A 14,556-nucleotide genomic window follows, 5' to 3' on the forward strand; every position below is an offset into this window, starting at 1 on the left:
ATAGTTGCTAGCAGAGAAAGGCATTTAAGAGAAGCTTCCAGGGGGAGGGACCTTCTATCTGGTAGGATAAGGGTGCTGATTACAGACTAATAAGTTATGGTACAGTGGGGATTTGGAAGCAGCTGTTGTTGTTAAGGGTGAAGACACACAGAGATTCTTGTAGCAGCTACTTTTTCACAGCTACTAAACCTAAACTCCAGGAAATACCTTGCCATAGACAATACTGAGAATTGCCTCTACTAAAACACATGTAGAGACAATTATCAGTAAATGATCAGCATTGTCTATTTTAGTAGCCGCAACTAGTAGCTCCGTGTGTCTTTACCCTAAAGCAAGGTGGCCAAGGTATTATCACCCACTGGGACTGGGCCAACATATTCTCCGATATACCAGCAGACCACTCTCCTCTAAGGGCAGTGGCACATGGGGAGATTAGTCGCCTGCAATAAATCTACGCTACTGTGGGTAACTGATTTCCCCGAAATGCCATCCCACCAGCAAGAATGTTAATTGTCGGTGGGATGGCATATGCGCCGCTTCAGTTTTCCAAAGTCGCCCGAAGTTTCCTTGCGAGTCAACTTTGGGAAACCAAAGCGAGGCATATGCCATCCCACTGGCAATTTATATTCTTAAAGGAGATTAGTCGCTCATGGTAACAAAGATTGATTGCAGGCGACTAATCTCCACGTGTGCCACTGCCCTCACCCTTACAGGCAGATTTAAATTTTTATCCCCAACATTCACAACTTTATTTTCAGGTAACCACTTTACTTTAAACTACTTCACCTTTTAAACCTTCACCTTTGATAAGATAGAGTGGCTGAATGTAACATATACTAGGTACATTAACATAATATTTCTTTAAGCACACAAGCACTTAAATGAAGTGTATATAATACTGATAAACTAAAGCAGTCCTTTGTTTGCTCTCTGTTTAATGTGCATACGTGTAACTTACACAGATCTGTGAGAAATAGATCCCTTTTATCCAAAACCACCAAGAAAAGATAACACAAGATAACAAAAGTATTGTTATGTGCTGTTTAGTTTCATAAGAAAGTCACTCAAGTTCAACTGCAGCAGGTCAGTCTCTTTTCTGAAGCTTAAACAATGACATCAGCAATTCTTAGAATTCATCTGCAGTTTAACAGGATCGCTACTCATAAGATCTGTAATGGTCAGATGCAGAACCAAGCAACACCTGTAAAAGAATAACAAGTATAATGTGAGTAGTGAAACAAACCACAGTATTAATTCAATAAGTCAATAAGACGCATATCGTATGCGCAAAAAAATGCAATCGGTTATATACCTCGCATTACATTAATTAGCACATAGAAATAATACTAACGCATGATTCACAAACACATATAAAGCGTTAAACGCTCTAAATATCGCATTAGTCTGTGCGAATATTAAACTCAAAGAGAAACAACGCCTCACGGCCAAATAGTATAAATCAAACGAATAAAGTAAAGTACAATAAAGTGAGCAGAGGTGGTTATATTAGATATGTTAAATTGTACGCAAATGTACCTAAATAATTTATTGGCCCGGGTGTATAAACCCCAGGCCATCCACCAACCCAGATGTCACCAAAGTAGAATACAGCAAATCATAAAGTTAAATCTCACCAAAGTCGGTGCATGGCCCGGGTGCTTCAAGCCCCGAACCTGTAGCCTGGGGAGCAAAGAGCAGTCCAAAAACAAAAACGGCTTCAATCAGCACACCGAACGGCCAAGGTATCTAAAACATTAGCTTTTATTCATTTCCTTTTAAAATGCCTGACGCATTTCGTGCGCATGGGCACTTAATCATAGGCCTATGATTAACTAGCAAGTTGGGGGAATACCCAGTTGAGCCCCAGCAACATTGTTACTTCACCAGTGGAAGCTGGATTGAAGGTGCAAGACTCCATTGACCATCCAACTGTTGATACAAGCCTACACTTCGTATTTGCTATAACTGTAACTACATATATTTACTGCTTTTAATTCTAATACTTCTAAAGCTACAGAATGTGTTTAGAATATTGTTATTTTGATGCATTATGTATAGTTCTTTTAAAAACTGACAGTTTGTGATTCTTGTCCTGTGGTACAGTATAGAAGTTATAAACGTTGCCTGGTTGTGATTTAACCACCTGAACCCTTTTGTTACCTTGTGTCACTTTATGCTTAGGTAATATTATTACAGAGAAAGGCAGGAATTGTTTTTCCCACAAAAATATTTCAAGTCACCATGTCCTCAAATGGCTTTAAAAAACATACAAATTCATTTGCAAAAATGATGGTTATCCTCTGAGCTTTAAAGTGATACTGACACGAAAAAACTACTTTTTAAAATATGAATCTACATAAAAAGTTACCTATAGGTCATGTTGATCATTTTTTGCTGATAGGGCTGCTTTTGTAAGTAATTGTTACTCAAAGTTCCTAAACCTGACTGTTTTGCCAACCTGACTGTTCCTTTTCAGCCTGTCAGTTATAGCTTCTATTGCTAACGGACTCCTGCTGCACAAATATGGCCGCCCCCTCATAGAGGAACATGGAGGATCAGATAGGGAATGTAAAAGCATCAGACAAATACTTTTATGGCAAAATTATAAATAGCATGCAAAGATAATGTTATGCCAAATGTAAAAAAGATTTTACTTCTGGTGTCAGTATCACTTTAACACAATTGTGATGAAACCATTCATACTTATTTTCTTTAATTAACAACAGATTCAGGGTGTTCAAAACATATCTATATGCTCTGAATGTCATAAAATTGCATACTTTGGTGGCTCAGTTTTGGATTACGCCATTTCAGCAGTCTGGCCATGTAAAAGAAAAACTGCATTAACCTTTACTGAACAACATTACAAACTAACCCAGCAGTCATGGAGTTCCACATTTTCCACATGTAGGTGTAAAAGCAAAAATGTTCCTAATGGCTTGTTTTGAGATAATACATAACATACATATTCATAGTGGGCCCATTAGCTTTTGTGTATTATACAGTCAAATATCCAATCTGGTGAACAGCACCTTCACTATACAGCGACTTGGTATTCTTTATTTTCATTTACATATTTGGCTGCATTTCAGTAGATGCGGTTTATTCTCTATTTTCCTTTAGGACCATGATAACAAGGGTCTTGCAAACTAAATCTTAGCTACAAGTAAGACTGTCAGAAAAAGACTGGCTCAAAAGGTACAGTGAGAACCTCACATCTCTAAGGGGAACATTCTGAAATATTTTATTGCCATAGGAACAAGAAGAAAATATGACACAAACACAGAACTCAAGAGGGTCATTGTTATATTAATGAGGGAGATAATTGAATAGAGAAGGGGCCAACTACAAAGGTTGCCAGGTCATACAGATCACTATACAGAGCCTTTCCTTTCTACTTTAGTATGAATTTTGCCTCTGAGAAAAAGACAAGAAAGCAGACATATAAGGAGCACAATGCAAAAGCACTTGTTAATTGTTACAGAAAGCGATTTCTTTCCTTATACAAAACAAGACATTAATAGACATGATTAGCTAATCAGCGGTGGGCTGGTAACCCCCATTTTTTCTAAAAATGAAGTGTTCTTTGTGCTGTTTCCCAGGTTCTGAAAGCTTGTGATGTACTGAAGTCTTACTGTAAGTCACTGTGTGTGAAATCCCATAGCTCTGGCTTTCTCAGTAAATTACAATTATTAACAACTCTTTAAACTGCCCTTTTGAAAATGTATTAGGTCTAATGAGTAAACAAAGGTTAGGTGAAATATGTCATAATGCTCATTTATATTTAATTTTTAAAACAACCTATAGCGATAAAATATAGTTATCTTTATTTCAACTACATAACATAAATATTATATAATTACATATATCTGGGTGAATCATTAAAGTAGGTCTGACAATTGCAACCATATTTTCAATAAAGCCAGCACTTTGTATTAGAAATGTCCGAGCCACTATAAACAGTTCCAGAACTGCTTGTAATCAACCCTGGCATTGCTAGTTAATTATTAAAAATGTTCTTGCACACATGTCAGTTTCCATCCTCATCGAATTCCCAGGATTCAAGACCCCACCAATTATAGCTACCTTGTTAGTATGTCCAAATATTGGAGAGGTTACAACCTTTATTGATCTCTATTTATAGTATAATTGTATACACCAGTACAAACTTTAAAAGTCTAATCTAATACAGTAACTGCAGGTTAGCCGTCAGTAAAGAAATCCTCAAAAGAAGGAAGAACACTAATTTTGATTAAAGGAAAACAAAGCAATATCCTCCACTAAAAAAAGCATATATGAGGCAATTCAGAGTATGATTTTCACTGATGTTTACTGAATATGAAGGAAAACAATGAAGTCCTTATATAAAGAAAGTGGAATGGAATTAGAAGAAATGGGGTTGGAGCCTTAGATAGGGCAGACGATCAAGACAAAAGCTTGATTATATTCATGCAACACTCATTGCCTTGGCCAGTGTAAAAGCAAAGAAACAGGTGGGTGGCATTTGAAAAAGCCTATCCAACAGCACTGCTGCTAATAACAACTCTTCAGCACTTACACTAGCACTATATTATATTATACGATAAATAAAACTGTTGTTAAGTAAAGTCAAATTTTGTAAAAATAAAACTTTTTAAAACTTCCTATGCAATGATTACCTGGAACTGACCTAAACCACCTAAAACTAATTAAAAGAAATTTAATTTCCCATTCATGGTAAAATACAATATTTTACAATTACAATATTTATTTTGACACATGACAGTAAAGTAATCCAGAGACTGTAATTCTCCTGCTCGCCTATTAAGTCAAATTGAGGTTTTTAATTTATGTCCCTTTTTAAAGGAACGGTTTGGTATAAAAATGAAACTAGGTAAAATGGACAGACTGTGCAAAATAAAAAAACATTTTTGATACAGTTAGTTAGGTAAAAATGTAATCTATAAAGGCTGGAGTGAGTGGATGTCTGATATAATAGCCAGAACACTACTTGCTGCCTTCAGCTCTCTAACCTCTTAGTTACTCATTGACTTTAGAGGGGCCACATGGGACATAACTGTTCAGTTAGTTTGTGAGCATGCAGGTCAGATTCACATGCAAACTAACTAAACCGTTATGTGCCATATGCCACCCCCCCCCCCTAAAGTCACTGATTGGTTACTGACTGCTAACAGCTTAGTGAGTTGTAAAGCAGGAAGTAGTGTTCTGGCCATTATGTTAGACATCTCCCCACTCCAGTAAACTGTACTGAAAACATTTTTTATTTAACACAGTCTATATATTTTACCCAGTTTCAATTTTACACCGAACTGTTCCCAGGCCCAGATTTGTGGAAAGGCCACAAAGGCCCGGGCCTAGGGCGGCACAAGTTTAGGGGCGGCATGCAGCCCCGCCGCAACAGAATTTTTAAATTTGGCTCCCATACGGAGCAGTCGGGACCTCTCCCCACTGCTCCGTATGGGAGTTTAAATGTGCGATTGCGCATTGGTGACGTATGATCGCGCATGCGCACTCGTGGGTGGGGCGGGGGCGGCCTCGGGGCGCCCAGAAGTTAAATCCGGCCCTGACTGTTCCTTTAACAAATGGCCAAGATGTGACAGACAGACAAATGGAATGGTACATCGCATAATTTTATATGCTTTGGTAACCACAATATTTAGTAGGTCTAGAGATGGCCAGTTTTTCCTGCTGTGATTACTGCCTAAATGTGATTGTACAAGCATCTGTCACTGTCAAGTAACTGTCTAGTGCATGGCACTAGTTTTCAGTATATAAATATCACAATATAAGGCTGATAAGTAACTGATACAGGTAATTACTAAATGGCAGCTCTGAAACCAGTGCAATTAGCATCAGAATTTTATCATCAGCCCTGTAGCATCAGCTTACACACCAGACAAAGCTAATTTTCTGCTTGATAATTTGCAGAACCCCTAAGCTTAGCTTCTCAACAGCCATTCAGAGCTCACTGAGCATGTGAGTGTCGCAGACACTTTCCAAGATCGTAAGCCCCTGTGAAAAGTTTGAAGTCCTGGATCATTGTTGTTGCTGAAATTAAATATGGCATTTTAGCCATATTTATTTTTAGGGTTTAAATGTATAAATTATTCATTACACATAACTTTATCCCTATACCCTGCTTTACAAACAGAAGTCACACATTTCTTTATAAAAAGAAATACTAGTCTGGTTCTAAACCAGTAACCCTGTATGAAATGCTCAAACTTTTGACTATTAACTGAACTTTCCAAGGAGTGAAGAGGAAATGGGAAGGACTAGCACTAAAGCACATGGATATTAGTGACTCACTATTTCTTGGCAACACTGAACCCCAGCACCTGTCTACAGCCAGCATCTGCTCATCAGCATGAACTCCATGAAAAAGTTTTGTTTGGTTCATAGACTAGAGCTGACCACAGAGGGTATTTGGATATTCATTTAATGCAATCTTTGTCACATCTTAAAAGGAAAAAAAAGAAAATCTTGGTAACTTTATTTTATGCTAAACATATAGAGCTTTAGTAAAGTACTCACTTAACTAAGTTAAAAATATCTTTATACGTAACTTCATGTGTATTCACTTTAGTTATTAGTAATATTGCTTATATAGGACATTAATAGCAAAGCATGTTGCACAATCAACACATATTTGAAGGCCGCTTTTTTGTCTCAGCAGATAGTATGACCTTCAGCTACTGGGTATTAGCACATTTTATGGATGAAACAACTGTGCAGTTACATGAAGTTTAAAGTACTGGTTTTTACTGAATAAGATACACAAACATAACATAAGGAAAATTGTAGGTTCTACAAACAAAAAGTATCAGTGTTTCTTATACTCCAAACAAGTAGGCATTTACAATCATAGCAAATAGCTTAGGTGAAAATCTTTTACAAGATCTCATACTATAAAGGCAGCATCAGAGCCTGCATTTGCTGTTCTGATTTATGCTGTTGAACCTGAAAAGGCCCCATTAAAATGGCTTGTGTGCCACTAGCCTGAGGTTAATAGCACACAAGTCCAACAATTGATTAGAGCAGTGATCCCCAACCAGTGGCTCGCAAGAACATGTTACTCATCAACTCCTTGGATGTTGCTCCCAGTGGTCTGAAAGCAGGTGCTCATTTTTGAATGCCTGGCTTGGAGTTAAATTTTGGTTATATAAAACCCAGATGCACTGACAAGCAGAACCTCCTGTAGGCTGCCAGTGCACATAGGTGATACCAGATAACCAATTCCAGCCTTTATTTGGCACCCCCCAGGAATGTTTTGCATGCTGTTGTTGCTCCCCAACACTGTTGAGCAATACAGTTTTTACAAACCTTACTAAAGAAAAACATCAGTTAAAAATGCTGTCTGCCTCTTACCTGTGATTCATCACCACATGTAGCTTTGTTTGAGTTTGAAGTGGGTTTTATTTTACTGTCTCTTTTTATTTTCTTGTGCTTCCTCATTATTAAACTGTCAACCACCCAAAACATTATAGCCTGCAAGGGAAGCACACATATTCTCATGAATAAATAAATTCTTCTTTAGCATGAAAAGGATTTAGATCTAATAATCTAAATAGATCTACTATATAAAGGGGTTTATATCAAACTATATTAAAGTTCATGATTAGTAGGGGGGTGGAGCTCAGAGAGTTATGTGGCACAGGAACAGTCCAATCATGTTACTGAACTGGTTTGCTGGGGACACTTCTCTAGAATTTCCCTATGCCAGGAATTTAAACGGCTCCGGAGTGGGTTTAATTCTAGGAATTAATTTATGGGGATTCTCAGAGTAAGTGGGGCATTAACACATAAGATTAACACATAAGTGAGAGAACCCCCAGTTACTCCCTACATCTCTTCAGATGCTGATCTTTAATCTCATTGCTTTTCTTTTCCTAAGCAGTCATTGACACCTTTGTGTAAATGAAAAGGCATTAAGTGATGATATAGCTTCTCTAACTGCTTTTGTATTAACACTTTGTATTAAAATCAATTTCTTCCTTTAACGATTATCTTGTTTGGGCTGTTAACTAGGCCACTTATTCTCAATTATCTTGCATGATTAATTTCATAGATTATAAGTAGCTGTAAGAAAATTAGCTGGTATGCACTCCTAACTCTTAAGAAAATTGATTTATAAAGTAGCCTAGCCTTCTAACAGAGGAGAATATTTGACTTAACAGTCTACATATGGGCACAATACTGGCATAACAACTTCTGTACTTACATTGACTATAAATGGTACCACCAGCATTACAAGGACAAGCTCCAGCTGTGGGTTTGGAATGTAGTTCAATAAAATCGCCTGAAGCTGTACAGGGAAAAGCAGACTATAATAATATAAACTACAATAAAAACATGCCAGTGCAGAAACTTCCCAGTCACTGTTGCAAATAAATATCCTCATTATTACTTAAAATTGTTATGTGCTTCTAAAGGCAACATACTGTATTTACTGTTAGAACAGCAAGTGATAGCCCTGTGCTTACACAACTAAAATTAAAATAAAAACAATGTTATTAACTGCAACTACACTTGCAGATGTTCATGAGCCCTCATTTCAATCCAGACCCAATGGGCATGTGTTACACTGTATACCTACTCTACTATATACTGAAACAGCACTAATGGACAGCACTATGTTAAAGGCTACAAATCCATTATGGTCTTATTGAAATAGGTCAGTAAAGCAGTATATCCACAAACAAAAACAGTGCATGTTGTTTACAAATTTGGGAAACCTGTTATGCAGCAAACTCTGAAAAACAGTAATGCCATTTCCCACATTTTTTATTGATTGCAAAACAATTAACCCAAGTGCATGCCATAGCCATTTTAGGGGGCACTGTTCAGAGAATTCGCCATTTGCCAGTGTTTCACTTCTCAGGGGTTCCACATTAAGTTGGTGAAACAGCTCTGCAAATCAAGTTATTATTTTCTGTTGTAGGAAGAAACTTCACTTCTATCATGGGGACCCACCCTAAACAGCATGTAGAAGCACTTTCGGATCCTGACGCATAGGTTAATTATCTCTGCATTAGGTATAAATAAGTCGAATATCACAAAAGTGCCTATCAAATCCTTTGGTAGCTTTTACATGTCTATATGAGAACAACGCTAAATAATACATGTACCAAAGTAGATTCAGGTATTGAATGTTCCCTGTCAGACATCCTGGCACAAACAAGAGTCACATCTAGGTCATAACTGTAACAAGAAGCTCTTCTCAGTGCTGATAAAAGTTTCTTCCTGGAGACTAAAGAATGGCTACACAATAGACAGCGCACACAGCAGCAGATATATATATATGCGGGCACATATCACGTCCTCTGAACATTTGGCAAATTGTTCCGAGGAACCTTTTAAAGCAGCCGCAGATGCTGTCCCCACTCAGTAGAGCACGTTATCACATCAAATTGTAATTGGCCACACTCTGAACAATTTTCAGATAATCAGCCTACTAGTCAAGTAGATCGCTAGAGAAATGTAGCTCCATTCTATTTTTATTGGCTATTTTTTGATTTTGTTAAAAAAAGAATGTTCAAGGTATGGGACCTGTTATCCAGAATGCTGGGACCTGGGGTTTTGCTGTAATTTGGATTAACATACTTAAGTCTACAAAAAAATAATTTAAACCCATATAGGATTGTTTTGTCTCCAATAAGGATTAATCATATTTTAGATGGGATAAAGTACAAGGCGATGTTTTATTATTACAAGGAAAAGGGCAATCATTTTGTAAATTGTGAATTATTTGATTAGAATGGAGTCTTTGAGAGATGGCCTTCCCCTAATTTGCAATTCCTGGATAATGGGTTTCCGGATGATGGATCCCAAACCTGTGAACTGTATGACAAGAACAGTGTTACTCTCACCTGAATGCGAAACAATGTCATAGTGAAATAGCTTTAAAAAGTTATTTAATGGGAAAAAAGATTGGTGTAACAATAGAGCTACATTAGTGAAAGTAAAAAACCAAATATAGTTTTTACTCTACTGTGCATGTGCAGAATGCCAAGCGGCAAGGGAGCTAAGCCCCAATATAAAGAAAATAACAACACAGAGCTCAGACAATTTTTTCCACAGGCTGGGGCAGTTCTCTCCTAACAGAAGCACCAGCTACTGCACATGCTCAACTATTGGCTGTCATTAGGATTAATGGTGTCCAAATTAATAGCTAAGGGACCTGACATAGGTTAGAGGAGGATGTAGGAAAGGTGTAACTAAAATATTTTAGGTTAAGATTGGTTAATGATTCAAGGTATTTATTACATTAAAAAGGTGGTTTTATTAAAATAGTTATATTAGAAAAAAGGTTTTTTGGCTTTTTACTTTTATAGGACTTTGCAAAATGAAGGACATCCCCTTTAAAGGCTGTATGATATAAATACACTTAATACTGCCTTTTGCTTAGGGAAAATATTTTTAAATAACTTTAACTATAAATAACTGTTCCATACTTCACTAAGCTGAAACAATAACAGTATTTTTTGATGTCCGTTGTACCTTTGTCCATCCTGGGATCAGCAAAAAAAGAGTTATTATGGTCTTCTCAAAGATCATTATTAGTAAATACAAACAGCACTGTCCCAGCCAGGCAGCAGCTTGAGGAGGATCCCCTGCAACATAGAAAAAGTTAGAAGCTTCATTAGTTCCATAGACAAGACTGCACTGGCACACTAGATAGCAAACTATTAGTTAGTCATAGGCAAACTAATAAGGTGCTGGAGACCAATGTATCCCCATAACAGTAATCTGGGGTAAGGGCTGCAGTAATTCATGAAAAATATGAGTAAAAGTCTATAGCCAGGCCTTCAGCTTGACACTTGCTAGTGTGAGGCGTGCAGCTCTACTCTACAGCTTTACTCTTTACCAGTTAAAATTACCAGTTACTTGCCAGCTTGCTTGCTTGCTTCTAGCAAAAGAATGGCCATAAAGCCAATGAACAATAAAGTTTTATGCTAGACTTAAGTCAAGCAGTCATAAACACCCTCATGGAAGCCAGGGGAAACAATTATGTTCTTACCTTATAATATTCCCATTAGACCAGAACACGAGGTGGGAATTAGATAGCAATGTCCGTCAATAAATAAACCCTCAATATGATTAATTTAACACTTCTCAAAAGGGTGTAAGGCTACATCATCTCTTTATGGCATGCATAAAAACATTTCTAATTTAAGGAATTCCCTGGATCCATTCCAACTGTGCAGCTTACACAATTTTATCCTATGTTAAACAGGAGATTCATTCTGACCTACAGACACACAGAGACAATTTTAGTTTTTCGCTATATTTTCTGCATTAACCTTTACACATTCTCGGTAAGGAAGAGAATTCTAGTTCTTTAAGCTTTATGCTAAACTGTGTTGATGCACTTTGGAAACAATAGCTGACAGGGAGGATATTTCCTACTTGGAAATTACCATCCTCGTAACTATGAATCCAAGGACATCCATTACAAACAGGATAAGCTTAAGACAGCATCATAGCTACCAAGAATATAAAGAAAATAAGGAAAAGCAAGCTGGGACAGGCAGTTGAAGTTTAAGAATTTGTTAAACAATGCCAAATATACACTCGCAAAAAACAATATTTTATGGCATTTGTTACATTATACCTGCTTGCAATGGTAAGAGACCTGCAGCAATCCACAGTTCTCTGATGACTATAAGCACAGACAATTTACTTAGCCGACTGTGGGCAATATAGCAAAAAAATGTAGAAACAACCCTATGTGCTTGTAGTGCTGCCAAAAAAAACACATTGAGAAGGTTGTTACATAAACACAGCATAGATTTAATATATGCACTTTAGATGTGCATGTAAATATCGCTAAATGGGTAACTTATTGGCTGCTTTTGCTATTCACACAGTGGACCAAACTGGCCAGTAAAGGTATGTTTCTAGTGTAGTAGGCTGATCAATCTGGTGAAGTGAAATGGCCAGAACTTTGTTTTCCTCAGTGACTTGTTTCGGAATCAGAATATATACAGGCTAACCCTCATAATAAATGAGGAAATATCGTATTGAGATTTGCAAGTGTTCTTTCCTGAGTAAGAAACAGTATTCACACTCTGATTATATGGATACACCAAAACCTCATGAGAACACAGTGAAGCTCTCCCAGAGCCTCAGGCCTTGATGCTGCTGCATGTTTGGCTAAATGAGGCCTTTTTTTCATCGAATAAGCAACAGAACAAAGATAAGTCCAGACTCCTGTATTTTCTGCCAGAGAAATATGCACTGATTAATGTAAAGAATGTTTTATCAATGAAAACAGAGCACAATATTTATAGGGCTGATGCTATAGACTGGCAAAGTTAGGAGATGATTATGATGTTAATGATATATTTAAAGTTTTTGCTCTGAGAACTAGAAATACATGTAAATCTTAAGAACCACTAGGGAAATGGAAAGTGCTAAATAGGGAAGAGGGAAAATACACTGCGCAAGGGTGAAGATGCATTAGAGAAGAAGAGAAGCCTGCTGGAAGAGGTAGAAATGAAGAATACAAAGAGACATGCCATGGCCATGCCATTTAAAGCCCCAATATAGCCGTTAGGTATTTTTGCAATGTTATGTAGTCAGAAACAATCCAACAGCCAAAACCTAATTCTTACAAGCAGTCACTAGCAATATTAGGAAAGCAACAAATAAGATAGCCTGTCTAAAGTAGTGCATTAAGCCAAATAAGATGTAAGAGTCTGCTTTAGATTCAGCAATAATTTCTATTCTAGGCAATGACACTATGGAGTCTAACAGTACTGATACAAATTTCCACACAGTGTAGTTCAAACTCACTGATTCTGTGGGTCCAATAGCAATCTTACTAAATAAAGCCAAGTTGAAGGGAGCTAAAGTTCTAAACCTTTCCAGGCACACCCTGGTTACTACAGAGGTGGCTCTCAGAAAGGAAGTTTCAAATTCCCCTCTCCTTCTTGGTCAAGCCTAAAGCTGCAGGCCTAGCTCTACATTTTAAAAAAGTTAAAGCCAGATTCAAGGCACATAAATCTTTCTCAAAGGTAAAAAGCAACAAAGACTCAAGAAAACCCTTTCAAATGGAGGGCGGAACCCCAAGGACCTGGGGTTTGTTTAGAAGCACATTTGGTAAAGCTCAATCCTTTACTCAAACCTCCTCCAGACAACCTGGTCTTTTCAGAGGTGTCAGACATAAAGGCATTCTGGGAAGGGTTTCAGTGGGGATCCATAACCTCACACAAGTGGGTCCTTCAAGTAGTTTCAATGGGCCTTTCTCTCCTCAAATATTTTTCCTTGACAGACATTACCATAATGAAAATATCCAAGCAAATGCTTAAAAATAGTTGTACAAAAAGCTTTTTATCTTGCTCACTTACAACCTATTTTAAAAAGAGATAAGACAAACATTTTTCCAGTTCTTGCCAAATTCATTGGGAGGGATATTACAAGACATCCAACATTATCCTTTCACGTAATGCCTGGATGATAAAAATAGATTTATTTTCTTTTTCTTTTTCCATCTCCTCCAGTTTAGCAAGCAAAAAAAAAAATTACCAAAGGATGAGAATGATCTTGGCACTCTCAAATGCCAGATATTAATTCTTGAGGATAATGAGAGCATTAGCTACTCCAGAGACTTGAGACTAATTTATTTTTTTATTTGCCCCCACACTCATTGGGCCATCCATTTAAACTATCATTTACAGTAACATTCAGTTAGGTTTTGTGTGGTCTTAAAGTTTCAGTAAACCTCCCAATTTATTGCTGCAGTTTTAAATAAAAAATGTTAGCATCTCATTTTTCTCTTAATGCACTCATTTATTGTGGATTTGGCTATATCAGAACGTGGGAAAAAGCTGTTACGGAAAGATCATAGACTGCCATGACAACTACAGTAACAGCATCCCACGCATCCTCCCTCTGGACAGAATTTAGCATGCCCTGCACATCTGCTATAAACACTCAGCAGCAACATTAAGTACAAAGACTAAAAAAATAATTATAAAAAAATAAAATATAAACATTTTAGATATTAATAAAATTAGCAAGTTGGTTTCATAACCAAACTATTGTACAGGAAAGATTTTTCTAGGGCTAATAACTTATCTCATAACCCACTGCATATGGCAAACAGAAGAAAGGACGTTATTTTTGGGGGGGTTGGCAAGACTCCCCAAATCACCTTGGGAAAGAAGAAAAATAGACACATGAAGGAAACCCTTCAACTTTAGCATACTGCTTTTTGCTGCCCCCAGTAGTGATCATCCCCAACAAGGCGAAGGCACCAGCAAGCAAATTACCTGTGTAGCATGCTTGCAGTTAAGCATACTTATCTGGAGGAATCAGTTAAAATAATATTTAAAGAAGGGATAGGTATAACAAATATAGCAAAACAAATTTTTAAATTGTTATTTCTTACTAGCTGGATATATAGGTAGGGAGCTGATCACCACATGCCTGACATTAAACTACACTAAACAGACCCTGCTATTTCAAAAGCCCCCTATTTGCAGTCTCCAAGTTTAAAATGGGGTACGTGGAAATAAAGTATAATATCTGCAGGACTTATTTAACATGAAT

The 14,556-nt window shown here is 37.2% G+C and overlaps 1 protein-coding gene across 2 annotated transcripts in view; it reads right to left on the reverse strand.

The window, feature by feature from the left end:
- Positions 1–915: 915 nt before the first annotated feature.
- tmem110l (transmembrane protein 110, like) overlaps positions 916–14,556 on the reverse strand; it is a 30,396-nt gene continuing 16,755 nt past the window's right edge. The window contains 4 exon segments of one of the 2 annotated variants that reach the window (NM_001244999.1): positions 916–1,201; positions 7,369–7,488; positions 8,222–8,305; positions 10,501–10,613. In NM_001244999.1, the coding sequence (NP_001231928.1) occupies positions 1,157–1,201; positions 7,369–7,488; positions 8,222–8,305; positions 10,501–10,613 (362 nt within the window). In that variant the 3' untranslated portion in view covers positions 916–1,156. 2 annotated transcript variants of the gene reach the window in all.

The sequence above is a fragment of the Xenopus tropicalis genome, chromosome 3 (genome assembly GCF_000004195.4).
Source record: "Xenopus tropicalis strain Nigerian chromosome 3, UCB_Xtro_10.0, whole genome shotgun sequence".
NCBI lineage: Eukaryota > Metazoa > Chordata > Amphibia > Anura > Pipidae > Xenopus > Xenopus tropicalis.